The sequence below is a fragment of the Aspergillus sclerotioniger genome (assembly GCF_003184525.1).
Source record: "Aspergillus sclerotioniger CBS 115572 chromosome Unknown BO94scaffold_12, whole genome shotgun sequence".
In the NCBI taxonomy this organism is placed as follows: Eukaryota; Fungi; Ascomycota; class Eurotiomycetes; order Eurotiales; family Aspergillaceae; genus Aspergillus; species Aspergillus sclerotioniger.
Genome location: NW_020291002.1, coordinates 99,511 through 124,405, shown reverse-complemented (window position 1 = coordinate 124,405; position 24,895 = coordinate 99,511). Strand labels below are relative to the sequence as shown.

The window sequence follows — 24,895 nt, the reverse complement described above, 5'->3', positions numbered from 1 at the left end:
TCACACAGGCCTCATAGCGGTGGCTTAATGTCCTTGTCCTCGAAGGGACAGCACCTTAGGCCACTTTGAGACTAGAGTGACATCGCTAGCATCATCTCCGTTGCTTGATTCCGCCACAACCGATTATGAGACAGTCAGGAGACATCGGTTGCGTACGGAATAGCGGGATGTGATCCGTCGGTCTGTCGCGGTCCCATCTACTGATCAGCCAGTTAGACTCGGGCATCGGAGATAACGATGCCAAGAATAGAATGCATCGGACATCAACCTCAACCGGCAAGGACACCCACACCGAGTATCGTTGCAGTCACCCTTAGGCGGGGAATACTGTGGACTGAAATCGGAAGACCGGCAATAATTCTGGAGAAATGACTCCGTCTGGTGCAGACCGTGCGTCGGACTTGATGGTTTATCTTATCTGATCATATGTCTTGGCCAGTCCCACCCAGCCTTGGTGGACCATAACCCTAAGGACGATACTCCTTTCAAGTATATTCATTCACGTCTGACCACATACAATACTCCGTTTCAACCAAGTCTAGGCCTTGGCTTCTACATTGGGCATCCCACAGGCTCAGGCCACCAAGTATGACATCTTCTCACTCCTGTCGGCTTCGCGCGGTAGCGATGGATGCCCAGAATTTGATCTTTGACCCTACATGTCTTGGATGCGAGATTGATGTAATGGCTACCCATTGGCTATATTGATGAGGGGTGCAAGACAAACGGTCCAGAAAATCTCGTCTTCGGATCCTACACTTTCCGAGACTGAGCACTATAAATCGGCTTTCTCAACATGGTTGAGATGAATACCAGAGCACTCCTTATCAGATCGAAACTTCCAATTCCTAGGCATCTCGATTCCTCTTGTTACATCTTATCAGCTCCTACAAAGCTACACCATCGCCATGAAACTAGTGATCCCTCTAGTTATCCTCAGTGCTGTCACAGTGGTGAATGCGTAAGCACCAGCCCCATCCCAAGCGCTGTGTTCTATGCTAATAGCATGCTTAGCTTGAGTGAGTGCATTCTCAACTGCCAGGCCGAAGCCGCAGCCAGTGACTGCAGTACCAGTAACTAGTACGACCATATCTCTCCTGCCTCCTCCCTCGACCGCCAGATACTCACTCTCAAATAACAGCAACCAAACCAGCTGCTACTGCAACAACGGTGACTTTCCAATCGACGTGCAGTCATGTCTAGAAAAGTACCAGAACAGAACCCCACCAACATGACCACATGCATATACTGACCCAGTAAAAAAGGAGTTGCTCGGACGACATCGGAACCTTCCACACCTATCGTGGCTCGCAATGCGGAGGTTCTACCGCCACAACAACCGCAACCGCAGCTGCATCAACCTCCACCATAACCCTGACCAGCTGCATCCTGGACTGTCAGTCTACCGCCGCCGAGAGTGTCGGCGGTGTTTGCTCTTCCAGCTCCTAGTACCCTCCCCTCCCCCTCACGCTTCCCCCTCAAACCCTCATCAACTAACCCAGACCCAGCAACAACACCAACTGCTACTGCAACTCAGACACCTTTGCCACACAAACCCAGGATTGCATTTTCTCGTCCGTCTCCTATCCCCCTCTCCCCCGAGTAAACCACCATCAACCAAATCTGACAAAAAACCAGGGACTGTGCCTCCGACGACGGAACCTATCACCAATGGCGCGGGTCTATTTGCTCCTCATCTACCAGCGCCAGCACCACAACAGCATCTACCACCAGCACTACCTCCACCTCGGGCAGCACCAGTCTCAGCAAAGGCGCAATCGCAGGTATTAGCATTGGCTCCGCGGTCGCCGGTATTGCCATTATCTCCCTGCTTATATTTACATTCCTTCGTCGTCGGTGGAAAGCGGCTCATACTTACAACGGGAATAGTAAGATTCAGAATTATCCGCTGGGTAAGTTGGCTTCGGTGTCTAGTACTCGTGATGCGTGAGGCTTAGCATACTTGTTGGGATTGAGTAGGGGGTGGAATGGAAGTTTATGGGTTTAGGATGATATTTTTGTTTTGGTAGTATCTATTCTTCATTTTGGATGATGGTAATTGATACTGGGTTATAGTATAACATGCTAGAGTTACGGAGGTTACGGAATGCTTCTACTTCAGAGGATGAATAGTAAATCTCATCCTGGGTAGATTGTAACATCGTTTGGATTGACCAGAAGGTATAGATAGTATCATTGTTCGTGGGCTTGTTCGTGATTGATCAGTCCATTGAAGCAAGATGACTAAGATAGTATCATCCTCGCAAAGTACCACCTAATGCGGAAATCAATGCCGAATGCGCTATGTATTTAGCGCGTGCTTGGTGTCTACTGTCTAACTCTAAGGGCCCAGGTGGGTCTTGGTAGGTTTAAAGATGGTATAAAGATAACATTATAATATTAGGTGTAATATATTGTAGTGAAAGCGCGCGTTGAGTGTGGTTGTTTCTTAAGGAGGTACCGGAATTAAGAGAACAGAAATGTGCTGGTGTGCATTATAAGGAAGGGTTGTGGCTTTGGTCTTCTGATTGGGTAATCTTGTGGAAGAGAACATTATCTTGTTAATGTGCCGGACAATGAAGATAACGTGTCGGGTAGGTGGTGGTCAGAGTGATCTTGATAGATGTTATCAACCGGCTAATTGAAGAGGAAGGGGATGCGGGTAGTAGCCATCAACAGAGTCGAGAAATGTATATGACATCAGCTCTCGCCCTCTTGATCTTCATGGGACAAATCCTGGCGTGGAGTGATCAAAGAGAACAGTTGCTCTGCATATGACCCCTGGATATACTGCATAACACGTCTCAGTGTATCGGCGAGAGCAGTCGTGTGTTTTTCGCTTGTTGCTTGGCCACTGAGGTCTGAAAGAGGGCCCCAGATACGCTGGAAATGTCAATATAGAAAGGAGAGAGGAAAGGACGTTTAAACATACCACTTCAGACAACTGATTGGAAGGCCCAGCAATACCGTATACGATATAGAACTTTCAATCTTGTCCGACGACAGTGCACCCGACTATCGGTGGAGGGAGGGCAGACGCGTCTTCGGCACTTTCTGAAGGCTCGCAGCGACTGGCAAAGCCCCAAGACACTAAGCCAGCCATCCATGCTGCCAATTCCACTTGAGCCTCGATCAAATTCCCACCATAGGCTTTAACCTTCATACCTAGCCCGAGGATTCTCTTCCCTGTATGGGGATGGTCGACATGGCTGAGGTCACGATCGAAGATGTCAATCCCAGCTTGCTCGTACTCAGCTTTCCAGGGTTCAGTGGGCAGGCCAACGACCAAATCAAATTTCGGACTGAACGTGCCATTCGCAAATCGTGGCAGATACTTAGCATTAGCTAATTCTGTTTGCCTATTTGAAGCCTATTAGCCTTGTCGTCCTTGATTCAGAATATGATACTGTGCATTAACATACACACTCCACGACTCTAAAGGCAATTCATCAATGGCCAAGTCTAGAAGGGGTCGGGCAACATCCATCATCCATGAACCCTCACTGCGAAGCTCCGTGGCGCAGCGAGATGATGCGTTTGATATCATCTGAATCCCTCTTCCATTGGATCTCGAAGTTGCATCTTCGTCCGATGTTAAGACACCCAAAAGCTCACGAGCGGCATCGCATTCTGGATTTAAGCTTTCATTTAAGAAGACTACCTTTGGTGTGGCTGTTGCAAGTTGAGCCTTTACACGACTGGGACTAGAGGATCGTCGACTTGACATGGACCGGGCGAGAGGTGGTGGTAAAGAGACACCATCGCAAAGAGAACGGTAGCTAGGCAGTGCAATTTCAGAGCTTTCACGACGAGGCCTCTTTCGTGGATTGGGTCGCACCGTGAAATTTCCTGGAAGTATACGCTCTAGTTGCAGGAATTTTTCCCCCGCTTCGCTGTCATGCGAGCTAAGCTGCATCCCCGACCACACGCTGCCAACCCACTCCTCGACCGTATGCCAATCATCGCCGTCCATGGCGGATGATGGTAGACCTTTTTGGATATAATTTTAGTCGCCAGAGACCTCAAGAGTTGCAAGGAAACAGATGATGGGCGCGAAGGGATGAAAACGACGTGATGAGAATTAGACAACAGAGTATTGCCTAGAGTTGTGCGCGGCCGGTCTCTCGTAGAGAAAAGAATCCCCCCTCTAGGAAGAACCTGAAGAGCCACCAGGGATCGTACGATAAAGATTATAGAGACGGTCACTAGATAGAGAACTGGATTAGCGAGACCTCTCCTGAAGAGATCCGTACAACCAACCGTGCAATAATAATGCCTTGTCCACGCATATGAGAAGTAAGCAGTCCTCTTCCGTAACCCTTGATGGTTCCTTTTTTGGATTCCTCACGAAGATACTTTAATGCTTCATCTTCTTGCATCTGTCGTTGCACTGGGTCGTTAGTCCGTCGAACCAAGCCCAGCCGGGTACGGATTCGCCGTAGGGTGCGAGAAGAGATCTCAAATCCTTCCGATTGCAGGACCTGGAGCAACTCCCTCTCCTCAAGGCATTGGTTAATAAACAACTCAGAAATTCTAGTATGAAGTTGAGTATTGGATGTTGCCGTACGGTTGCGCTTGGAGATACCCCAAGCACTCAGCCGTGCCTTGATGGTTCGTTCTCGGACCTGAAGGTGATGAGTTTGTTGAAGATGTGAGGCAATACCCGCAGCGGTTGTATTGTTATGAAAGAGGGAGATGATTTCAGGCTTGAATGGCTCCAGGTCGATGGACCGAGGCATTTCAACGCGCTTTAGGCAGACAGGCAGACGCGTAGGTGTAGAATGATGAAATAAATGGACGCGAAGAAGATAACGACTAGTGACGACGCTAAAACCCCGGATCAGCCCGATGGCCGCTGTGGTCCCCCGTAGGCTCCACCCGTGACCGGCCCCATTTCGGTGCCATTCACTCGGCGTCGGTAGACGCAGCGATCGATCTGGTGGCCTCCAGGTCTCTCTGAAGCTCCCCTATCTTAGTCTCCAATGCAACTACACAGTCCGTCCCTAGGGGCATTCGGAGAAAGTCATATCCCGTAGCAGTGGCTTGGATAATAGCTTGCGCCGCTTTATCCGGATCCCCCTTAGCAAAATCCGAGATGGACGTGATCTGCCGAGACCCAGAGATCATCTGCTCAACCGCGGTGCCCTTGTACCCTTCACTGAAGCCGTCCTTGAACAGAGCGGGAGTGAGGATGCGAGAAGAGAAAGGCGTTCGAAATGCACCGGGCTCCACTATCAGGATCTTGATACCCAACGTTCTGACCTCATGGGAAAGGGACTCGTGCATGGCCTCAATGGCAAATTTACTGGCTGAATAGGTACCTCGTCCCGGGCGGGCTATGAAGCTATTTTTCGAGAATCATCTTGTCAGGCAAATGCTGGAGAAAATATGATCATGGAAAATGGGATTGACATACCCAGCACCACTGCTAATAAGGACGATGTGACCAGACCCTTTTGCGCGCATGACGGGGAGGCAGCCTCGAACGGCGCGAAGAGGTCCATAGAAATTAACTTCCATTTGATCGCGAACTTCAATCTCACTGGACAAGAAGTATCGATAAGCAATTGGTGTCTAGCATGAAAGAAGCATCGCGAAGCTCTTGACTAACCTGGTATCTTCAACGCCACCGATAAAAGCATAGCCTGCATTGTTGACCAAGACGTCCACATCATATTCCTGAGCACACTTGGCAAATTGGTCTTGGGCGTCCTTTTGGGCAGGATCCAGTTCCATCCAGATGCCACCCTTGGCCGAGAACTCTGGGCAAGCCGTTTTAGCCTTGGTGATATCGCGGGTGGTTCCAATCACCCGATGTCCAGCCTTGAGAGCTTCCAAGACAAGTGACTTGCCTAGACCCGATGAGGCGCCAGTGATCAGCCACGTGGAACTGGCTGCTGTCATTTTGATTGCTATAATTTCGTTTCTGGACTAGCTTTTGATTTTGCCGCGGAACATGAGAAAGCAAGGTGAATAGCCATCTTATAATGTGGTGGTCGAGTGAGATGTCGGAGTTAAGGATTTAACCCCTAGTGCTATCCATCCGATCAGTGTCATCAAGCATGATGGCCTCTCTTGACCTATTCATCTCGCCTTGTCTTCTTGGATAGAAAGATGGGCTTTACAAAAATGCCAGCCAGACCTGCTGTTGTCGATGCGAAGTCCGCGACCTGTAAACACCTGGCTGTGGCAAGATCTTCACGGTCGACATCACAAATCAAGCACTAGGCACACAATAAGATGAGTGCTAATTCTGAGGGGGTGTTCTGGTCTGAAACCATATTTGAAGAGTAGACAGTATGGCTGTTAGGATGATTGTATGATGAAGCGTGCTGTCATGAAGTCCAGCGATAAAATTATGGATGATTTCGGACTTATGCCGGATTTTGCATAACACCGCCAATCGTGCTTACTGAAAGCAGATACGATACCCTTACATGTACCACTAGTAGGATAATCAATAGACCCAAAGTGATGTTTTCCTGCTACATGATGAGGTGGAAGAAATCCAGATTCCGACATTGACTGTGACCGTTCGTCACAAAGGATAGAACAGATACCTCTCCATTGTCTGGGTAAAAGTCGAACAAAAAGATGGCATGCGCTTTGTTACACAACGATTTTGTAGCGTGTAGTGCATGTAAAAAAATCTTTGTCTGGATGGCAGTTCCTTTGTCGCGCTTTGTACGCCTTTGGCACCACAGGTTTGCATGTAATCACCAAAGTTCAATAAAAGGAACATGCCGCAAAAATAAGCAGGCAGATAATAGGTTTGTGAACGGCAGTCTCATGCCCTTAGGAAAACAGCTGGATGGGAATCGTCGAATTAGCCAATAGTTGAGTAGTAGTCAGTGAAGAAGTAAAGGATGAGGTTTCGGAAGGTAAAAAAGAGTTGGAAAGTGGCGGAAATTGCCAGAGTATACTAGAGTGCTGTCTGATAGAATGTGTAGTTTGCAGTGTTGCAGTGTAGCACCGGCGATGATGGGGGAGGGCCGCACTGTGGACCAGTATGGCAGGCACCATGAGTGGCTCAACAGCCGGAGGCGGCCTTTATTCACCTACTTTTTATACCCATTTCACGCTCTCTTCACTTGGTTTCCATCGCCACGCACCGTTCGCTTTACTCAGGCCTTCCTCTCACTTACTACCAGCCTCCGCAGAGGTTGGATATCTTAACACTGTCCTTTCATCCTCAACACCTCCTACATACACACCCAACGGTCTCGAATCTTACTACCTACATCATCATGGTCTACATCAAATTAGAAATCAAGGAGACAGATACCTGTGGCCAGACCACGCTAAAAAGCCACCTATCCGCTGATATCGATAGCAAGGATCATTTCCGGATACCCCTATCACAGTCCCAGCTTTCGAAAAACGCACCAAAGACGCATGCAAGGCAGCGCAATCACCTCCGGTACAATCAGCCCAGACACTATCATCCACAACACGGACATCACCGAAGAGGGGCGTGGGGGTCATCGAAAAAGCCAGGCCAAAGGTTTTGGACCTGCCCAAAATGTCGCGAGACCATGACGATCAACCGGAAATGCGGACATGTGCATTGCAAGCGTGAATACAGCACCCCTAAAGGAATTCAAAAGTGGCCATGCGATGTCTGCGGGATCCATATGGCCAACTCTCTCCGAGAGTATCACTTACAGGCAGTGGAACATGCCATTAATGCTGCTATATGCATACCCCCCCACCCGAATGGCAAGCGCTATATTGAGATTAAGGAGGTTCGCTGGGTTTATCACCATATTAGGGCAATTCCCGTCAGGTGCTATAGACTAGCGGGGGCCTACAAGGGGCACTGGAAGGGTGGGATAACCTTTGTTTCGGCCGAAGATGTTGAGAACGCTAAGGCATTGATGCATGGAAATGGGGGCATCGACACACCGTCGTCTGATGGTTGCAGGGATGAATGTTTCTACAAGGACCTGTATCTTTGAACGAGGGTTGACTTCACGCCTTCAGTCTATTGCTATTCTTGGATTCAGCCGTATCAGTGAGACAGTATTAGATTGTCAGTCATTATCAATGGGAGTCAATTGAGACTAAAAGTTGACCGATTGATACATACTCCGTTTTCATCCTTCTCGAGAAAGTATAGACTAGTGGCACAGAGAAGTGCGCAAGAAACACCAGTTCATGCAATCAAATCAGTAAAGGGAATACTCGATGCTTGGCTGGTAGTCCACCGTTCACACTACCACGACGCTATAGTAAATGCAGGAAGTATCACCCTCTGCTACAGGGATACTCATCCAATTTCAACCGAGAGGGGGTGTAGAGCTGGTGTAGTAAAAATAGGAACTGGCAATGCTATACAGGCTAGAGAGAGTGACTAGCCAATATCCCGAGGGTTCTCTTGTCACAAGACCGCTACTCGAGTCTGATAAAGCCATTGCTAATCTAAAAACCGACCCACTGCTACAACCGATCGAATTAACCATGATGACATATCCAATGTGAGGAGGCATTATCCACATGGACTTTGTTCAATGCGCGCACTAGTCTTCTTTTCGCTAAGCATGATGAAAACAGTGTGTGCCAGATAGTTATCTCCCGGACTCAATTGACAACCAGTGACTTGATGACGTCAAATAACATCCAAAACTTCATTCCGTCCTATGACTGAGAGTATCTCTTTTGGCTTGCTGGTCAATTGTTGCATGTTGCAACAGACGATAACAGGCGGTGGTTGGTGTGGCGCTAGTAGAAGTGTAGTGCAGGGTTCTAGCACAGGCCGCTTTAATAATCCATTCTTAAGGCATCCAAAAATAACCCGGCACTACAGCGATCGGCGATGGCCAAATCATCATTCTGCAGTGGTTATCACAGTTCCCCTCCTCGATGCCCGGTGGTCGACACGACTGGGGGGAAGGCGGGACTCTGCAGGCTAACCGGCATTGGCAAGCTTCTAGTATGCTAAGCGCCGACCCCTCACCGTCAGATATTAGAGCCTTCTATTAATAGCCGGTGAAGGAACTCGGGAATTTTCTAACAGCCGGCGCCAATTAAACCCGGACAATTGACAGGGAACGTGCCCGGCAGAGGAAGGCTTCGATTGTTCGATATGCCAATCATCGTCCACGGCGGCCCTATCTACTGCAGGGCAGACGCCAAGGGAACGGCGGTATTTCGCGTGGCCCACCCTCGTAAACCTTTCCTTGGGGTAGTATTCTAGAGTCCGACAGGATTTCTGCCTGGCGCATTCTTGCACCAATGAGAGAGACGTATCCCTTGTGCTCGCTGCGGGCGGCTTGAGGATTGCTGTGAGTCGAGGCTGTTTATAGACACAACGCTTCGGGTTTCATGTGCCGGACCGGTACTGCGTTTGATTGCACATGCAACCCTCTGCCACGGCCAGTCTCGAGGAAAATAGCTATATATCCTCCTCTTCCAACGGGGCATATCCCTCGTTTTCTTCCAAGCATCCAGCAGTTTCTTTCCTAGTATAGCCCGGGTTTGGCAAAGAGCATCTCTTGATCCATCCTTCCACGGTTCTTGATTGATATTCTTTTGGAAATCCCCTGTGGCATTAAGCTTGGCTCTGATCCAATCTTATATTTGAGCTTCATCCCCTCATACTTCTTTTGATTTCAGCATACAGTGTGTGCTGGTCTTTATCTTGCCACCCTCTATATAGAACTTGTGTTTGTATCAAGCATCCGAAATGCGTGCAAGCCTCTTCCTCCTGGGCTGCTTGACAGCCAGCTCGGTTGCAGCACCGACCCTCATGGACGATGTATACGACTACTCGACGGACCTGGCCACCTTCCTCGGAAAAGTGAGCACATATATCGAGGATGCCGAGGATCTGTTCACGAATGCCAACTCGTGCGACACATCCAAGATCTCCCTCCCGTCCTATGCGTCGAGCCTGCCATCGCCATCCGGCTTGGACCCGATTTACGTTGCAGTGGGCCGCGGGACTCAGGTGAGCAAACCCGTCTCCGTCACACAATCATGCAGGGGGATCCTCTCAAACTGACAAACCCTCAGAACTACACCTGTGCGACCTCCACCTCAGACTCGACCCCCCAAGCCATCGGTGCAGTGGCGCGTCTTTACAATGCTACTTGCATTGCGGCCAACTACCCGGACATTTTGGAATTGCTCCCGGGTATCGTGTACAAGGAACAGTTGCCCAGTAACGAGGAGGATCCTCTTCCTCCGGCCAACCTTCAGCTCTTGGGTCACCATTTCTTCAGAGACACGACAACCCCGGTTTTCAACCTCGACACAACGCCCTCCCGACAGTACGGGATTGCGATCTCGAAGAAACAGTCCGCGCTGGATGCCCCATCGACTGCAATTCAGGGCACAAATGGTGCCGTTCAGTGGCTCTACCTGACCACCATCGATGGCACCGTCGGTGACTATAAGGCGGTCTACCGGGTAGACACCGTTGCGGGCGCAGCCCCGAAGACCTGTCAGGGTATGCAGTCGGTGTTCACCGTTCAGTATTCGGCCAACTACTATTTCTATGGTGCGTGATGGCGTCTGCGGGGAAAAGGAGGGGGGCTGGGGTTGGGATTGGGATTGGGTGCAGAGCACTTGCACTGTAAATAGAAGGAATCAAGAGAGAGCTCAATGCAAGGTACATCAAATAAGAAGCGCGTATCCCGGCCCGTAGCTGTCAAACGCCCGACTGTTTTGTTTGTGTAAGCGCCGGCAAGTCGTAGCAAATGGCGACGCGACCTCCGATTGGCAGGGCTGGCCAGCGTCAGGTGACCTCGCTATCCAGCAGGGTCACGTGCACAAAGTGCCCACAGCAGCATGTGGCACTAGTCCGCAGGCAGCCTAGCGCAGTCTGATTTTCGAAAGAATCCAAGGCTCCGTCTGAAAAATCTCGACCGCAACAACGACGAGCAGCAGGCCTCGACCGAACACTGAACGCCAAAGCGGGTGCAATTTTTTTGCAAAAAGCTTCCTTTTCCAGTCCTCGAGACCCGCCATCTCCGATTTTTTCTCCTTCCGAACAGGCCTTATTGCCTTCCGCAACCGAGCACGAGCATCAGCCAATATTTTTGGCTGAGAGCATCTTGATCTTATCTCTTCGTCGAACTTTTCCGATTTAAATACATATCACAATGGGCTTCGGTGCTCCCCGTGGTGGCGGTCGCGGTGCTCCCCGTGGTGGACGTGGTGCTCCTCGCGGTGGTGGTGGCCGTGGTGGTGGTTTCGGCGGTGGTAGAGGTTTGTTCACCATCGCTTCCCCTTGGGATCAGCCAGGGCTATGATTGCTCGCATTGTTGTCGACTCCATTGGACCTTGAATCAGCGACGGAAACTTTTCCCACAGCGTCAGGTTTACACGGTCGACCTTTGCAGGACCTGCAATGTCCCCGAGGAGAATGTGTCGCTAATTCGATCTTTTTCACGTTCTATAGGCGGACTTGGTGCTCGCGGTGGAGGCCGTGGTGGCGGCCGTGGCGGTCCCCGTGGTGGTGGTGGTCGTGGTGCTCCCCGTGGCCGTGGTGGCCGTGGTGGTGGCCGCGGTGGTGCTGGTGCCAAGGGTGGTGCTAAGGTCATTATTGTAGGTGTTCCTGATTTTTTTTCTTCTATCGAAGAGATGGAATTGGCAACTAACTCGGCTTGTTTAGGAACCCCACCGTCACGCCGGTGTCTTCGTTGCCCGCGGTGGCAAGGAAGATTTGCTCGTCACCAAGAACCTTACCCCCGGAGAGGCCGTGTACGGTGAGAAGCGCATTGCTGTCGAGGGCCCCGCTGGTGAGGATGGAGCTGTGACCAAGACCGAGTACCGTGTCTGGAACCCCTTCCGTTCCAAGCTTGCTGCCGGTATCCTGGGTGGTCTGGATGACATCTACATGCGCCCTGGCTCCAAGGTCCTGTATCTCGGATCCGCCAGCGGTACCTCGGTCAGTCACGTTGCTGATATCGTCGGACCTACCGGAAACGTCTACGCCGTTGAGTTCTCTCACCGTTCCGGCCGTGACTTGATCGGCATGGCTACCCACCGCACCAACGTTATCCCCATTGTCGAGGACGCCAGACACCCTCTCCGCTACCGTATGCTCATCCCCATGGTTGATGTCATCTTCGCCGATGTTGCCCAGCCCGACCAGGCCCGTATTGTCGGTCTCAACGCCCACATGTTCCTCAAGGAGGGCGGTGGTGTCATTGTCTCGGTCAAGGCCAACTGTATCGACAGTACCGCCAAGCCCGAGGTTGTGTTTGCTCGTGAAGTCCAGAAGATGAGAGAGGAGAGAATCAAGCCCCGGGAACAGCTGACCCTGGAGCCCTTCGAACGTGACCACTGTATAGTGTCTGGTATCTACAAGCGCTCTGCATGAATTTAAGAACACAAAAAGAATCAGGTGGTTTTTGCTCTCTCTCATGTCTTAATTATTTATGCTCTTTTACGGCGTCGAGTGTTCCGTGATCTGTTGCCATGTCTCTTTATTCTCCTTCGTGTCCATGTCCAGGTTTCTTAGATGTATCTCTTGAGTCAGAAAATTTCGAGGTTTACGGTTTCTGATCTTTTAAGAATTAGCTGCTAATCAAGCTGGAATTATGACTCTATACCAATTGTATCATACTATCATTAGAATCATCCCCCCAGATCGGACCACCGGGGCCTTACCCACAGCGACTTATTTCGGACATTCGCCGGTCATCCGCTTCCTGGTAGTGTTAGTCGGACCGTTGCCCGGTAAGGTAGGTAAGCCTTTAATCGGACTTGCTGCGTGGAGCCAATTAATCGGAGCCCACCGTCCCGGGAATAATGTCATGGTGATTGATGGAATTGAGATGGGTCTTTGTATGGGTGGTGGTTAGTCTCCGCTCAACCCCGCAGCTGACACTCCGACGTTATAAAAGTATATGAGTTCGACATCATTACCACCCACCTATATATACCAAATACTACAAATACAAGCCAATCCTCTTATAACATACCTTTCACTACACTACAACACAACCTACAACCAACCATGTCATTCATCATCACCGGAGCCAGCGGCTACGTCGGACAAGAACTAGCCGCCGCTCTACTCACCACTCACCCGGAATCCACCGTAACGCTCACAGACGTCGTGCTCCCCACGGTACCCCCATCGGCAGCCCAGCACGCCCCGCGCACAAAATGCATCACCGCGGACCTCACCTCGCCCGCCGTCGTGGACTCACTCTTCACTGAATCCCACCGGTTCGACACTGTCTACCTCCTCCACGGAATCATGTCCAGTGGCTCCGAAGCCAACTTCGACCTAGGCATGCGGGTCAACCTCGACGCAACCCGATACATCCTCGACCGACTACGCCAAGTCATGCCCGGCGTGAAAGTCGTCTTCACCTCCAGTCTAGCAGTCTACGGTCTCGCGCCACCGGGATTCGTCATCGACGAGACCAACTTCCCCGCAATCCCTTCCTCGTCGTACGGATCCCAGAAACTGATCGTGGAGACGCTTTTGAATGATTACTCTCGTCGCGGGTTCTTGGATGGTCGCGCGGTTCGCCTCCCCACTGTGACGGTTAGAGCAGGGAAGCCCACCCAGGCGGCGAGTAGTTTCGCGAGTGATATTATTCGTGAACCGTTTAATGGGAGGAAGGCGGTGTTGCCGGTGAGTCAGGAGATGGAGATGTGGATTTGTTCGCCTGCGACGGTGGTGGGGAATTTGGTGAGGGCGAGGGAGATTCCGAAGGAGAGGTTTGGGGATTCGAGAGCGGTCAATTTGCCTGGGTTGAAGGTTAGTATTAGGGAAATGTTGGAGGCGTTGGAGGAGATTGGGGGGCCGGAGAAACGGGCGTTGGTGGAGGAGAGGTTCGATCCGGATGTTGATCGCATTGTGCAGACGTGGACGCCGAATTTCGATCCGAAAAGGGCGTTGGAGATGGGGTTTGTGGGGGATGTGTCGATGAGGGAGAATATTCGGGAGTTTGTGAAGGAATTGGAGTAGTTGTATGATTGTATAGGTGGTGGTGGTGTGGACAATGAAACTTGTTGAATTGGATCAGCTATCAGTAGATGGGTGTAGTAGGTAGAGTAGTAAGCTAGGAAACACTCGGGATCGAATGCGGTGGTTTGGAAAAGCGGGTCATGTGATTGGCTGGCGGATGGGCGAACAATTTGACTCCCGAACTTCAACCTCGCATCTCCAGGGCTGACCGTCTTGTTGCACCCTTCCTCATTCCCTCCCCCCTTCTCCCCCCAACCCACCTCCATCTTCACACAATGGCTTCCCGGCGCCTAGCGTTCAACCTCAATCAGGCTCTGCGGAGCAAGGCCGCCCTCAAGGCCGTCCAGCCCGTCAAGCGTGGCTTCGCTTCCCCGGTCACCTTGCCTTCCACCACCCAGTCCACCACCCTCTCCAACGGTTTCACGGTACGCTAAAGGGATACCTCAATGGCTCGAGGGACTCGCTAACGTGATTCAGATCGCTACTGAGTACTCCCCATGGGCTCAGACTTCCACCGTTGGTGTCTGGATCGATGCCGGTAGCCGGGCAGAGACTGACAAGACCAACGGAACCGCGCACTTCCTGGAGCACCTTGCTTTCAAGGTACGGATTGACTGGAAACTCAAAGCTGGAAATACGGTTGCTGACATCTACTAGGGTACCAACAAGCGTTCCCAGCACCAATTGGAGCTCGAGATTGAGAACATGGGCGCTCACCTGAACGCCTACACATCGGTACGGCCCGGAAACATGGAAGAGTGAAGGCTTGGTCGCAACTAACACGACGCATCACAGCGCGAGAACACCGTCTACTACGCCAAGTCCTTCAACAACGATGTCCCCAAGGCCGTCGACATCCTCGCCGATATCCTTCAGAACTCCAAGCTGGAGCCCGCTGCCATCGAGCGCGAGCGCGACGTCATCCTCCGTGAGCAGGAGGAGGTCGACAAGCAGCTCGAGGAGGTTGTCTTTGACCACCTCCACGCCACTGCCTTCCAGAAACAGCCCCTCGGCCGCACCATCCTCGGCCCCAAGGAGAACATCCAGACCATCTCCCGGGACAACCTGACCGACTACATCAAGACCAACTACACTGCTGACCGCATGGTCCTTGTTGGTGCCGGTGGTATCCCCCACGAGCAGCTCGTGAGACTCGCTGAGGAGCACTTCGGTGGCCTTCCCAGCAAGCCCCCGACCTCTGCTGCCCTCGCTCTCACCGCTGAGCAGAAGCGTATCCCCGAGTTCATCGGTTCCGAGGTCAGAATCCGTGACGACACTCTCCCTACTGCTCACATTGCCCTTGCCGTTGAGGGTGTCAGCTGGAAGGACGACGACTACTTCACTGCCCTTATCACCCAGGCCATCGTCGGCAACTGGGACCGTACCATGGGTAACTCCTCCTACCTTGGCAGCAAGCTCAGCTCCTTCGTTGAGTACCACGGCCTTGCCAACAGCTTCATGAGCTTCTCCACCAGCTACAGCGACACTGGGTATGTAGTCTCCTATGTTTTGCAATGATCCTGACTAACCATCACAGTCTCTGGGGTATCTACCTGACCTCCGAGAACACCACCCGTCTCGAGGACCTGATCCACTTCACCCTCCGTGAGTGGTCCCGCCTGAGCTACAACGTCACCTCCGCCGAGGTTGAGCGCGCCAAGGCCCAGCTGAAGGCCTCGATCCTCCTCTCCCTGGACGGCACCACCGCCGTTGCCGAAGACATTGGTCGCCAGATCATCACCACTGGCCGCCGCCTCAGCCCCGAGGACATTGAGCGCACGATCGGCCAGATCACCGAGAAGGACGTGATGGACTTTGCCTCCCGCAAGCTGTGGGATCAGGACATTGCCATGAGCGCCGTCGGCAGCATCGAGTCTGTTCTGGACTACAACCGTATCCGTGCGGACATGAGCCGGAACTCTCTGTAAGGGAGGGGAGTTGAATAGCGTCTCAGATTTATGGCCGTGTTTGTTGTTTTGGTGATTTAATAGATAGAAGCGGTGGTCGTGCCGAGGAGCGTGTCTTGTACAGTACACAACTGTCGCTATATCAAAAATGTATTGTTTGTTATTTTATTAACAGATATACCAACCAGACAATCATATCCAGAGCACAACACCAACACCAACACCATATGTAAAAGAACATCCAACCAACCCAATCCAATGCCAATACAAGAAATACAAAGAACAAACAACCTAGGTAGTAAACTAAAAAAGTCTACCGACCATACTCCATCCCCCCAGGAGCTTTATACCCTTCATTCCCAGCCAAAAACCCCGCCCGACTCTCCAATTCCTTCTCATGCTGCATCAACGTACAGCACGGACAACAACACGCCCGCATACAATCCCCGCATCCCGAGCCCTCCAGTCCATACTTCTCCCGGATCTGGCCCCGCTTGTTCATTAACGGGATGAAGTGTAATCCGCAGTAGCCGAGGAGGAAGTAGAGACAGCACTGTAATCATTGATTAGAATGGGGAATGTTGGGTGGGTAGGGATTGGGGGATGGGGGTAAGGGCAACGTACACCACCATTCATCATACTATCATCTTTCAAAGAGGGATCCTTGAGCCGGGAACTGGTTCGGCCGTGAAGACAGCAGGGGCAGCAGCAGCCGAGGAAGCCTGTATCGGGGATGTTGGTTAGTAACGTTGAGATAGGATGGGGTTGGGGTTGAGGTTGGGGATGGGAGAGGGGGTCGTACATGTGCCACAGGGGGAACAGCAGTCCCAGAATCCAGAGGACCATGCTTGACCTGAGCCCATTTTGGAAATTTTGTGTGTGGTGTTTTGGTGGGTGGAGTTGGTGATGATTGAGAATGAGGATGAAGGTTATAAACCCGACTGTTCGTGTTTTGTGCTGTGAATGTTGCTAATTCAATTGAATGGCGGAAACTATTAGACAGCTAGATAGATAGATAGAAGACGATGATGATGATGATGATGATGATGATGATGAAGAAAAAAAATAGCCAACCCCTCAGCCGGTGTCTGTTTATAACTCCTTCCCCCATGCTATAATCCTACATGATTACTGTGTGACATGGGGGCGATGCAATCCCACTTTCATTAGATAGTACTACCTAGACACATGGAACCTCAAACAAAGGAAACGGAAGAAACAAAAATCAGCCCCAGACCCGGTCCCACCCTTCCACACAGCCTTGCATTAGTAGATGGTGGGTTGATCGTTAGACTCTCACTGGGCAAGGCTGCTGATTGGAATCCCTCGTTTAGTTGTGATGGGCCAGGATTACTAGTGAGGAAGGTTGGGGGCCAACAACTACCTAGTAGTCTAGTACCTAGGTACTGTGTAGGTTGGTAGGGATTATTAGGAATTGGGCAGGTAAGCAGTAAGATTTTTTTTTCTTCCTTCTTTTACTTTGGTTCTTTTTTTAGATGGGGAATTGAGAGTTTACTTTGTTAGTTTATAGTTGGGGTGTGTATCTATGACGAGGTGGATATAAGGATGGGCAGTGGTAATTTCTTAAATTGTGAGGGCAGTTCGTGTTCAGGGCTGGTTAGCTTTTGGGGTGGAGTGTAAAAGGGTCGAAGGGAATACGGGAGGGATCGGGGGCCTCGTTAGGGGGAAACGGGGAAGTGCTCGCTTGCTGACCGCGTTTTACTTGTGTTTCTTCCCATGGGGTCTGGTCGTGTTTGTTGCTCGACTTCTCGGGCAATCTAAGCTTTTGCTAGACAGGTTTCAGCCACTGCCACAAAAGCACAGCATGCAGTGCTTAGCATCTTTTGATTAACCCTGCCTTTCAGCTGCCATTCCCAGCCATCGTGCTGGAAGGCTGAGACAACATATGCTCGCTTGCTGTATCTAATTTTATGTCTCCATTGCATGATCTAACTAACCTCGAGTGAGGACTAGAGTGCGGCTGATCCCAGTGATCCTTTGGCGGACTCCGACCAGTGACACGGTCACCGCCATGGAGGCTCAACAGAGACACCCAAGGCACTTAATTCGTGGAGCTGACAGAAAAGAATCCTAGCTGTGCTAGCACTAGTCGGTGGAGCGATGCGTTGGTTCGTTCCTTTGGGTCTTTAGCACAATGTCACCAGAAGGATGATTTCGCGTCGGTGCTATGGAATCTTCCACCTGTCAACAAAAGCAAACAATAAAAACGAAGCTGACACTCACATGCTCTGCGTTAGAGGATTCTGGATTCCATGTGTACCATGCTTCATCGCATCAGTACTCCCCCTTCAGCCCTGCTAAGCCACGCATTAGTCGGGAAACCGGAATGGCAGTGACTGGATAAGCACTTCTCCGAGGGAACAAACCCTGGTCAGAACCTGGTCTTTAACGACCAACCCCTGCAAATTCCTCGAGCCACGGCAAATGCGGCTGCGGCCGAAAGATACAGCACCCCCGCGAAGATAATGAGCCCGCCATACTCGTCGTGATCGCGTTGCTGGATCGCCCCGGCAATCGGGATCCCCGTGAGCACTCCGATGCTGGCGATGGTGTACGTCGTGCCGGTTCGAGTTCCATAGTCTTCTGTCGCGCAGATCTGAGAGATGCAGACCGGGGACAGGCTCATCGCAGTCCCGCTCCAGAATCCAAAGAGTACAGCATAGCAGACAATTGCGCCTAGGCTGCTTCCGGACTTGTACCATAATGCAAGAGTCAAGATCGCGCATACCAAGGAGGTGAGGACCATCATGTTGAACCGTCCTAACCGGTCAGCAGCTAGGCCGGGCAGCAGGCGCCCAGGAATCAATCCGATGTTCAGAAATACAATCAGCAAATACGATACTGTGTTGCTTAACCCGACGTGGACTGCATATGCCGAGAGATATGTGGTGGGCACAAATACAGCGAACTCCACCAGGAAGATTGCGATCGTTGTGACGGCATACTTGGGGTCACTCAATGCCCTGAAATCTGCTAGTGCACTGCCCCCGGTTTCCTTGCCGAGTGGTAGCCGGGTCTTGATCAAGAAACACGCGATGACACACAGAACAGCGCTCAAGAGTGCGATGATCCGGATCGTCCATCCAAATCCGATCTTAGGTGCCGTGAAGTAGATGATCGCAGGGAATACTACACCTCCCAGTCCGCCAGCTGTGCAAGCAAGGCCAGTGACGAATGCTCGGCGGACATTGAACCAGTGTCCAATTGCTGCAATTGCCGGGGTGAACAGGGCACTTGCTGATAAGCCGCCCAAGACGCTGAAGGAGAGGAAGATCTGGTAGTATTCTACTTGTGCTCAGTGGGGGTCTTTGATCGTTGGCATCTGAAACCTACCATTGCTGACACTGAAGCATACCAACGCCACAATCATTCCGATAGATCCGGGGGTGATAATGTAGGTTGGTCCCCACGCGTCCAGGATCGGTCCTACTCAACGAATATTGTTAGCTACACTGGTTCACTAGAGCCCGAGTCAGAGAAACGCACCACTTTGCGCCCCTGCAAAGTAGAGGAAGAAACCATATGCACCATAAATCCAGCCATAGCTTGACTCCGGGTAGTCTTTGAGCTGATGAGTGCTGGTCCAGATATGAAGAGTCCCCACGGTGTTCATCATGCCCAAAGCTGGAACCATAGCGCACCATGCCCCGAAGACGACCAGCCATGCCTCGAGACCTCCTTCAGGATAGTCTATGGCTTCATCTTGTTCTGTCGCCTCCTCAGAAGTCGTATAACAACTGGATAACTCGGCGTCCATATTCGACTCGACTCGTAACCGCACTACCGTGTGGGTAGGACACTGGTGTATTCGAAACGCGAATCTGGATTCATATATTCAAAGGCTGAGTGAAGTTGAACTCGCCTTAAGATACATGACTGCTTAAAAAGTATGCGTCATGAGGCGGTGATTGCTGTGCTGGCATTAGGAGTATTGACGCCAATCAATGCAAGGGCTCATGCATACTGGCGACAACACTCAATAAGGCTAGAGGTCTTCGGAGTATAAGACCAGCTTGACCGGTCTGACTGGCCTTTTAGATGTCACCCCGACCTGCTGTGTTCATTTGCCTACTTTGCAGGATCGCCCCATCTTGAGACATGACTGCACCGGCATGAGGCAGCCTTCTCCAGATGACAATGCATACATGCATATCCTTCAGATCGGTAGGATCGGTCTGATGACGTATATCCAAATGAGACTCACGATTTCTTTCCTATGTCCATAATGACTTACTCCAAAGCCTGGCAGTCACCGAGAGCAGGTTGTCCATGTCTAGTAGTTGATCAAGAAGTGCTCCCCGTGGGCATCCATGTCCAACACCAACTGGTCAATCCGGAATGTCTGCACTAACCACAACCAGCTAGAGCGGGCGCTCTCCGGCCCGAGATTGTTCCATGGCGGGACGGCTTAGGTAATTCATGCCGGATTGACGGCGCGATTGGCGATTTTTGGATTTCTGCAGCGGAGAAATTGCGGAAGCTTGCCTGTTCCTCAGCATCCCAATTATTCTTATCCATCATGGGTGGTAAGCGCGGAAAGAAGGTATGTGTGCTCGCTTGTGTCCCAGGACTTGTTTACCTTGGTTGCCTTCGGTTTGCTCTATCCCTGGACTTGAACTGACCTCCGCAGGGTGGCAGAGGCGGCGGCGGCGGACGCGAACGCCAAAACTGGCAGCAGGTTCCCAGAGAGAACGCCAAGTTCGAAAACTACTACAATTCGCAAGGATTCATCCCGGAGGAGGAGAGGGAGGCTTTCTGGGAGGCTATCAGAAGGGACTTGCCCAACAGCTTCCGTTTCACCGGGTCTAGAGGGTACGTCATTGGTTGCGCAGAATCCCAGGACGTTTGCGAAATAGTTCAACGCAACTGACATCGCTTAAGCCACGCTTTGGCCGTTCAGGAAAAGCTCAAGGATTTCTACGTCCCCGAAATCACCTCCATCAAATATGAGGGCAACTTCGTCGAGCCTCCCCGCCCGGTCCCCTGGTACCCCGACCAACTCGCCTGGTCCATGACCACTCCCAAGCAGGTCGTCCGGCGCTTCGCCCCATTCGCTTCGTTCCAGAAGTTCCTTGTCGCCGAGACCGAAGTTGGAAACATCAGCAGACAGGAGGTTGTCAGCATGATCCCCCCTCTTCTGCTTGACGTCAAGCCTGGCATGACCGTTCTGGATATGTGCGCTGCCCCCGGTAGCAAGTCCGCACAGCTGATGGAGATGATCCACGCCGGAGAAGAGGAGTCTATGGCACAAGTTTCTGAGAAGGTTGCGGATGGGACTGCTTCCCCCGAACCGATGGGACCGGAAGGTCTTAGTGACGATGGCAGAACCACTGGCTTGCTGATCGCCAACGACGCTGATTACAAGCGCGCGCACATGCTGATCCACCAGATGAAGCGCCTTAGCTCCCCGAACTTGATTGTGACGAACCACGATGCTACCATGTTCCCCTCGATCAAGTTGCCTTCGGAGCCATCCACCAACGGAAAGCCCCCCAAGAACCGCTACCTCAAGTTTGACCGTATCCTGGCCGATGTGCCTTGCACCGGTGACGGAACTGCCAGAAAGAACTGGGGTGTCTGGAAAGATTGGAACGCCAACAACGCTCTGGGATTGTACGCCACACAGGTCCGGATCCTTGTCCGTGCTCTGCAGATGTTGAAGGTCGGCGGTCGCGTCGTCTACTCTACTTGCAGTATGAACCCTATCGAAAACGAAGCCGTTATTGCCAGTGCCCTGGAACGTTGCGGCTCCGCCAATGTCAAGATTCTCGACTGCAGCAATGAGCTTCCGGGCCTGAAGAGAGCCTCTGGCTTGCGCGACTGGAAGGTCATGGATCGTGAGGGTCGCATGTACAACACCTGGAAGGAGGTTGAGGAGCGGAAAGAGCGGGAGGGTATCAATGGACTCGGTAGGGTTGCCGAGGGCATGTTCCCGCCCTCTGAGGATCTCCCTCTGGAGAGATGTATCCGCATCTACCCTCACATGCAAGACACCGGAGGTTTCTTCATCACCGTCCTTGAGAAGCTGTCCGAAATCCGTGCCAAGCCCGAGGATTCCTCCAAGGTCATCCCTAAGGCCTCCATTGCCGCACTTACGGAAGAGCTCGATTTCAAGCAGAAGAACGGAGACGGCCAGCCCCTAGAGAAGATCGATGCGTTGGACGACCTGGTCGCTCCTGACCAAAATGCTCAAGTGGAAGCCGAGAAGAATGCCTCCGTTGCGCAGGCTACCCACCAACTCCCTTACTCTGCTACCGACCAGACCTCCCCCGTCAAGAGGGATGCGGAGAGCTTGGAAGACGAGCTCCCGGCCAAGAGGACGAAACTTGAAGATGGCTCCGATGTTGTTCTGGGAGATCGCCCAGTTCATGCTCCCGCGCCCGTGGTCGAATCCGACAATGTCGAGACAACCGACGCGACCCCTGCGCCCGCAGAGGCTCAGGCGCAGCCCCCGCAGCCCCTGCAGAAGCGGAAGAACGGCCAGCCGGTTGAAGAGCCCTTCAAGTACTTGGATGTCAATCAGGAAGAGCTCGACCCCATTTACGAGTTCTACGAGATCTCCAAGCGATTCCCTCGGGACCGCTTCATGGTGCGCAACGCGGAGGCTATCCCCGCTCGTACCATCTACTACACCAGCTCTCTGGCTCGCGACATTCTGAGTGCAAACGAGAAGCAGGGTATGAAGTTTGTGCACTGCGGTGTCAAGATGTTTGTGCGCCAAGATGTGCAGCGTCCTGGTGTCTGCCGTTGGCGTATCCAAACCGACGGGCTGAGGATCCTCCAGCCCTGGCTGGGCCCTGCTAGAGCCATCACTCTGACCAAGAAGGAGACCCTGCACAGGCTGCTTGTGGAGATGTTCCCCAAGGTCGACGGTGACAGCTGGACCGAGCTTGGAGAGATCGGAGAGCGGGTCAGGGACATCCCGATGGGCTGCAGTATCCTGCACATTAGACCCGATGCCGGCGAGAGCTTCCAGTAAGTAACCGCTTCCCTCAATTGCTGCAGAAGTGCTAACGAAATTCTAGCGAGCGAATCACTCTTCCCCTTTGGCGGTCCCTGCACTCCGTCAACCTCATGCTTCCCAAGGAAGATCGTCGGGCCATGCTTCAGCGTCTGTTCAACGACGACACTCCCTTGGTTAACACCACGCAAAAGCGACAGGCACAGTCATCGACGCCGGCCACTCCCGCGACCGAGGCCGTCAACGAAGAGACCCCTGTCGAGACAGAGGAAGACGCGATCAAACGGGAGAATCTGGCATTGGGCGAGGACGAGCAGGAGCAGATGGATACGCGCGAGACGTACACCAAGGCCGGCGATGAGGAGGACCGGTTCAACACGACTGTATAATTTAGGAGTTTGCTTGAACATATACGGCAGTTTATTTAAATGAAAAGCATTGGATGTTACTGAGACTTATTTTATTGCCTTTGAAGACTTGTTGCGTTGGGTCGGAATTGTCGTCAAGATATACATACAACACGAGTTGCTACTTGCTCATTTGCATGAAGGATGTTTGAGTTATATTTAATCCAAGATAACTGAATCTTGATCTTCATTTGGATCCTGCTGAAGTCTGTTAGCTATAATGCATTGGATGAGAGTCCAGAATCGCTCACCTGTGACCTGAAGGACAGCACGACCAGCCAGCTGGCCACTAACCATCTTTTCAACCCACGAGTCCAGATCATCCAACTTACCCTTGGTCAAGACAGGCTATTCAAATTAGCGTAACTGGACTTGCAACGATCATGGAAATACACTCACGTGAACAACGCCTCTTGCAGTGAAATCAAGGGCCTCGTCTACATCCTTGAGAGTACCGACAATGGATCCCACCACGTTCAGTTTCTTCAATGCCATCAGCATCGGGGGTGCACCAGCCAGGATGGTGGCATCCTTGGGCAGTCCAATTGCCACCAATGTGCCATTTGGCCGAAGATATCCTGGAGCGGCCGCATAAACAGCCTTGGTGGCCGCCGTCACAATGATCCCGTGCGCCCCATACTTGGTGATCTTCATGATCTCGGCCCCAACATCAGGCGTCTCCCGGAAATCAATGAACACCTCCGCTCCAAGCTTCTGGCACAGCTCCCGCTTCTCCTCTCCTCCATCGATGGCAATGACCCTCATGCCCATAGCGCGCGCAAACTGAATGGCCAGATGGCCCAGACCACCACCCGCTCCAGGAAGCACGAGCCACTGACCGGCCTTGACATTCGACCTAGAGCACAACATTCTCAGCTAAAACCACACAAGACCACATAAAAAGAAAAAACGAAAGACTCACCGCTTGCAGGCCACATAAACTGTCACCCCACCACACATCATCGGCCCAGCCTCTTCATCCGTCACGCCATCCGGAATCTTAGATGCATACCGTCCATCCGCAATACAATATTCCTGAAAGGTACCAGGAACCGAGAACCCACTATTCAACTGATTCACGCAGTGCACCTCATCCACACCAGTAAGACAGAACTCGCACTCGCCACACGTACTAGCAATCCATTTGACTCCAGCCCGCTCTCCTATCTTCCACCGATTTCCCATCCCCTCCCCAACAACAACAACAATCCCGACCCCTTCGTGGCCGGCAATGCCTTTAGCCTCGGGCTTCATCGTCAGCCCGAAATCCTCCCACTCATCTTGTAAAAGTGATTTATCCGACCCACACAGCCCGGTCCATGTGATTTTGACCAAGATCTGCCCAGGTCCGGGGCGTTCGACATCGATTGTCTCGATGGATGTGGTGGCCGATGCTCCGGTCCCTTTGCGGACTGCGGCGCGTTGTTGTGTGGGGATGGTATCAGCAGAGATAGTCATGGTGTCACGCAGGAGTTACACGAGAGAAAAAAGATACGTGTTAGGTTGTAGGAAAGTCCCTCAGGTCAGGCAAGAAGAAGAGGAAGAGGGGGGGGGGAGGGAGTACATTGCCTTTAACCCTCTCCTCCCCTCCCCTCTCTTCTCCGCACGCACACGTGATGGTTCATATCCCCATGCAGCTATAGCGATCCTATTAAGACGTTGATCG

General features: G+C 51.9%; 13 protein-coding genes across 13 annotated transcripts; 7 read left to right on the top strand and 6 right to left on the bottom strand.

Moving 5' to 3' along the window:
• Positions 1-908: 908 nt before the first annotated feature.
• Positions 909-1,951, top strand: BO94DRAFT_464801 (CFEM domain-containing protein; the record flags this gene model as incomplete). The annotated part of the gene is made up of 6 exons (XM_025608086.1): positions 909-961; positions 1,015-1,080; positions 1,142-1,207; positions 1,266-1,448; positions 1,509-1,574; positions 1,639-1,951. The coding sequence occupies 6 exons, from the start codon at positions 909-911 to the stop codon at positions 1,949-1,951; spliced, it is 747 nt and encodes a 248-aa protein (XP_025467974.1).
• Positions 1,952-2,409: 458 nt separating this feature from the next.
• BO94DRAFT_565484 (uncharacterized protein) lies at positions 2,410-3,727 on the bottom strand (the record flags this gene model as incomplete). Its single annotated transcript, XM_025614498.1, has 4 exons — positions 2,410-2,883; positions 2,933-2,983; positions 3,005-3,359; positions 3,423-3,727. The coding sequence occupies 4 exons, from the start codon at positions 3,725-3,727 to the stop codon at positions 2,701-2,703; spliced, it is 894 nt and encodes a 297-aa protein (XP_025467973.1). The 3' UTR covers positions 2,410-2,700.
• Positions 3,728-4,060: 333 nt separating this feature from the next.
• BO94DRAFT_45508 (uncharacterized protein) lies at positions 4,061-4,919 on the bottom strand. The gene is made up of 2 exons (XM_025607632.1): positions 4,261-4,919; positions 4,061-4,205 (listed from the first exon to the last, which is right to left on the bottom strand). The coding sequence occupies exons 1-2, from the start codon at positions 4,737-4,739 to the stop codon at positions 4,148-4,150; spliced, it is 537 nt and encodes a 178-aa protein (XP_025467972.1). The 5' UTR covers positions 4,740-4,919; the 3' UTR covers positions 4,061-4,147.
• On the bottom strand, positions 4,906-5,904 carry BO94DRAFT_584995 (SDR family oxidoreductase; the record flags this gene model as incomplete). The annotated part of the gene is made up of 3 exons (XM_025615668.1): positions 4,906-5,344; positions 5,417-5,542; positions 5,612-5,904. The coding sequence occupies 3 exons, from the start codon at positions 5,902-5,904 to the stop codon at positions 4,906-4,908; spliced, it is 858 nt and encodes a 285-aa protein (XP_025467971.1).
• Positions 5,905-7,019: 1,115 nt separating this feature from the next.
• BO94DRAFT_45492 (uncharacterized protein) lies at positions 7,020-8,184 on the top strand. Its single transcript, XM_025607624.1, has one exon. The coding sequence runs from the start codon at positions 7,248-7,250 to the stop codon at positions 7,956-7,958; it is 711 nt and encodes a 236-aa protein (XP_025467970.1). The 5' UTR covers positions 7,020-7,247; the 3' UTR covers positions 7,959-8,184.
• A 1,019-nt stretch (positions 8,185-9,203) lies between these two features.
• BO94DRAFT_534496 (uncharacterized protein) lies at positions 9,204-10,523 on the top strand. The gene is made up of 2 exons (XM_025611567.1): positions 9,204-9,949; positions 10,015-10,523. The coding sequence occupies exons 1-2, from the start codon at positions 9,686-9,688 to the stop codon at positions 10,507-10,509; spliced, it is 759 nt and encodes a 252-aa protein (XP_025467969.1). The 5' UTR covers positions 9,204-9,685; the 3' UTR covers positions 10,510-10,523.
• Positions 10,524-10,863: 340 nt separating this feature from the next.
• On the top strand, positions 10,864-12,559 carry BO94DRAFT_534495 (rRNA 2'-O-methyltransferase fibrillarin family protein). The gene is made up of 3 exons (XM_025611566.1): positions 10,864-11,211; positions 11,405-11,550; positions 11,618-12,559. Exons 1-3 carry the CDS (start codon positions 11,106-11,108, stop codon positions 12,326-12,328), a joined length of 963 nt encoding a protein of 320 aa, XP_025467968.1. The 5' UTR covers positions 10,864-11,105; the 3' UTR covers positions 12,329-12,559.
• Positions 12,560-12,826: 267 nt separating this feature from the next.
• On the top strand, positions 12,827-13,986 carry BO94DRAFT_534494 (SDR family oxidoreductase). Its single transcript, XM_025611565.1, has one exon. The coding sequence runs from the start codon at positions 12,968-12,970 to the stop codon at positions 13,931-13,933; it is 966 nt and encodes a 321-aa protein (XP_025467967.1). The 5' UTR covers positions 12,827-12,967; the 3' UTR covers positions 13,934-13,986.
• A 145-nt stretch (positions 13,987-14,131) lies between these two features.
• On the top strand, positions 14,132-16,051 carry BO94DRAFT_534492 (mitochondrial processing peptidase). The gene is made up of 5 exons (XM_025611564.1): positions 14,132-14,358; positions 14,411-14,536; positions 14,591-14,668; positions 14,729-15,423; positions 15,471-16,051. The coding sequence occupies exons 1-5, from the start codon at positions 14,209-14,211 to the stop codon at positions 15,859-15,861; spliced, it is 1,440 nt and encodes a 479-aa protein (XP_025467966.1). The 5' UTR covers positions 14,132-14,208; the 3' UTR covers positions 15,862-16,051.
• A 94-nt stretch (positions 16,052-16,145) lies between these two features.
• On the bottom strand, positions 16,146-17,001 carry BO94DRAFT_515387 (PLAC8 family protein). The gene is made up of 3 exons (XM_025609920.1): positions 16,643-17,001; positions 16,465-16,562; positions 16,146-16,393 (listed from the first exon to the last, which is right to left on the bottom strand). The coding sequence occupies exons 1-3, from the start codon at positions 16,701-16,703 to the stop codon at positions 16,154-16,156; spliced, it is 399 nt and encodes a 132-aa protein (XP_025467965.1). The 5' UTR covers positions 16,704-17,001; the 3' UTR covers positions 16,146-16,153.
• Positions 17,002-18,232: 1,231 nt separating this feature from the next.
• Positions 18,233-20,061, bottom strand: BO94DRAFT_515382 (oxalate/formate antiporter; the record flags this gene model as incomplete). Its single annotated transcript, XM_025609919.1, has 3 exons — positions 19,351-20,061; positions 19,195-19,290; positions 18,233-19,149 (listed from the first exon to the last, which is right to left on the bottom strand). Exons 1-3 carry the CDS (start codon positions 19,616-19,618, stop codon positions 18,233-18,235), a joined length of 1,281 nt encoding a protein of 426 aa, XP_025467964.1. The 5' UTR covers positions 19,619-20,061.
• Positions 20,062-20,339: 278 nt separating this feature from the next.
• BO94DRAFT_574650 (tRNA (cytosine-C5-)-methyltransferase) lies at positions 20,340-23,400 on the top strand. The gene is made up of 4 exons (XM_025615032.1): positions 20,340-20,404; positions 20,492-20,673; positions 20,743-22,836; positions 22,887-23,400. The coding sequence occupies exons 1-4, from the start codon at positions 20,381-20,383 to the stop codon at positions 23,209-23,211; spliced, it is 2,625 nt and encodes an 874-aa protein (XP_025467963.1). The 5' UTR covers positions 20,340-20,380; the 3' UTR covers positions 23,212-23,400.
• BO94DRAFT_490961 (zinc-dependent alcohol dehydrogenase) lies at positions 23,273-24,752 on the bottom strand. The gene is made up of 4 exons (XM_025609139.1): positions 24,152-24,752; positions 23,629-24,085; positions 23,481-23,577; positions 23,273-23,427 (listed from the first exon to the last, which is right to left on the bottom strand). Exons 1-4 carry the CDS (start codon positions 24,685-24,687, stop codon positions 23,417-23,419), a joined length of 1,101 nt encoding a protein of 366 aa, XP_025467962.1. The 5' UTR covers positions 24,688-24,752; the 3' UTR covers positions 23,273-23,416.
• Positions 24,753-24,895: the final 143 nt, after the last annotated feature.

What these genes read in the sequence shown, in the direction of transcription:
- BO94DRAFT_45508 (XM_025607632.1), bottom strand. Translation starts at nt 4,739, where the DNA reads ATGCCTCGGTCCATCGACCTGGAGCCATTCAAGCCTGAAATCATCTCC. An exon ending in CAAGGCATTATTATTGCACG is followed by an intron (nt 4,206 to 4,260) that starts GTTGGTTGTACG and finishes TTCTCTATCTAG; the next exon opens with TGACCGTCTCTATAATCTTT.
- BO94DRAFT_45492 (XM_025607624.1), top strand. Translation starts at nt 7,248, where the DNA reads ATGGTCTACATCAAATTAGAAATCAAGGAGACAGATACCTGTGGCCAG.
- BO94DRAFT_534496 (XM_025611567.1), top strand. Translation starts at nt 9,686, where the DNA reads ATGCGTGCAAGCCTCTTCCTCCTGGGCTGCTTGACAGCCAGCTCGGTT. An exon ending in CAGTGGGCCGCGGGACTCAG is followed by an intron (nt 9,950 to 10,014) that starts GTGAGCAAACCC and finishes ACAAACCCTCAG; the next exon opens with AACTACACCTGTGCGACCTC.
- BO94DRAFT_534495 (XM_025611566.1), top strand. Translation starts at nt 11,106, where the DNA reads ATGGGCTTCGGTGCTCCCCGTGGTGGCGGTCGCGGTGCTCCCCGTGGT. An exon ending in TGGTTTCGGCGGTGGTAGAG is followed by an intron (nt 11,212 to 11,404) that starts GTTTGTTCACCA and finishes CACGTTCTATAG; the next exon opens with GCGGACTTGGTGCTCGCGGT. An exon ending in GTGGTGCTAAGGTCATTATT is followed by an intron (nt 11,551 to 11,617) that starts GTAGGTGTTCCT and finishes CGGCTTGTTTAG; the next exon opens with GAACCCCACCGTCACGCCGG.
- BO94DRAFT_534494 (XM_025611565.1), top strand. Translation starts at nt 12,968, where the DNA reads ATGTCATTCATCATCACCGGAGCCAGCGGCTACGTCGGACAAGAACTA.
- BO94DRAFT_534492 (XM_025611564.1), top strand. Translation starts at nt 14,209, where the DNA reads ATGGCTTCCCGGCGCCTAGCGTTCAACCTCAATCAGGCTCTGCGGAGC. An exon ending in CCCTCTCCAACGGTTTCACG is followed by an intron (nt 14,359 to 14,410) that starts GTACGCTAAAGG and finishes AACGTGATTCAG; the next exon opens with ATCGCTACTGAGTACTCCCC. An exon ending in TGGAGCACCTTGCTTTCAAG is followed by an intron (nt 14,537 to 14,590) that starts GTACGGATTGAC and finishes GACATCTACTAG; the next exon opens with GGTACCAACAAGCGTTCCCA.
- BO94DRAFT_515387 (XM_025609920.1), bottom strand. Translation starts at nt 16,703, where the DNA reads ATGGGCTCAGGTCAAGCATGGTCCTCTGGATTCTGGGACTGCTGTTCC. An exon ending in CTGTTCCCCCTGTGGCACAT is followed by an intron (nt 16,563 to 16,642) that starts GTACGACCCCCT and finishes TCCCCGATACAG; the next exon opens with GCTTCCTCGGCTGCTGCTGC. An exon ending in ATAGTATGATGAATGGTGGT is followed by an intron (nt 16,394 to 16,464) that starts GTACGTTGCCCT and finishes CAATGATTACAG; the next exon opens with TGCTGTCTCTACTTCCTCCT.
- BO94DRAFT_574650 (XM_025615032.1), top strand. Translation starts at nt 20,381, where the DNA reads ATGGGTGGTAAGCGCGGAAAGAAG. An exon ending in GTGGTAAGCGCGGAAAGAAG is followed by an intron (nt 20,405 to 20,491) that starts GTATGTGTGCTC and finishes TGACCTCCGCAG; the next exon opens with GGTGGCAGAGGCGGCGGCGG. An exon ending in CGTTTCACCGGGTCTAGAGG is followed by an intron (nt 20,674 to 20,742) that starts GTACGTCATTGG and finishes ACATCGCTTAAG; the next exon opens with CCACGCTTTGGCCGTTCAGG.
- BO94DRAFT_490961 (XM_025609139.1), bottom strand. Translation starts at nt 24,687, where the DNA reads ATGACTATCTCTGCTGATACCATCCCCACACAACAACGCGCCGCAGTC. An exon ending in GTTTATGTGGCCTGCAAGCG is followed by an intron (nt 24,086 to 24,151) that starts GTGAGTCTTTCG and finishes GTTGTGCTCTAG; the next exon opens with GTCGAATGTCAAGGCCGGTC. An exon ending in CTGCAAGAGGCGTTGTTCAC is followed by an intron (nt 23,578 to 23,628) that starts GTGAGTGTATTT and finishes TAATTTGAATAG; the next exon opens with CCTGTCTTGACCAAGGGTAA.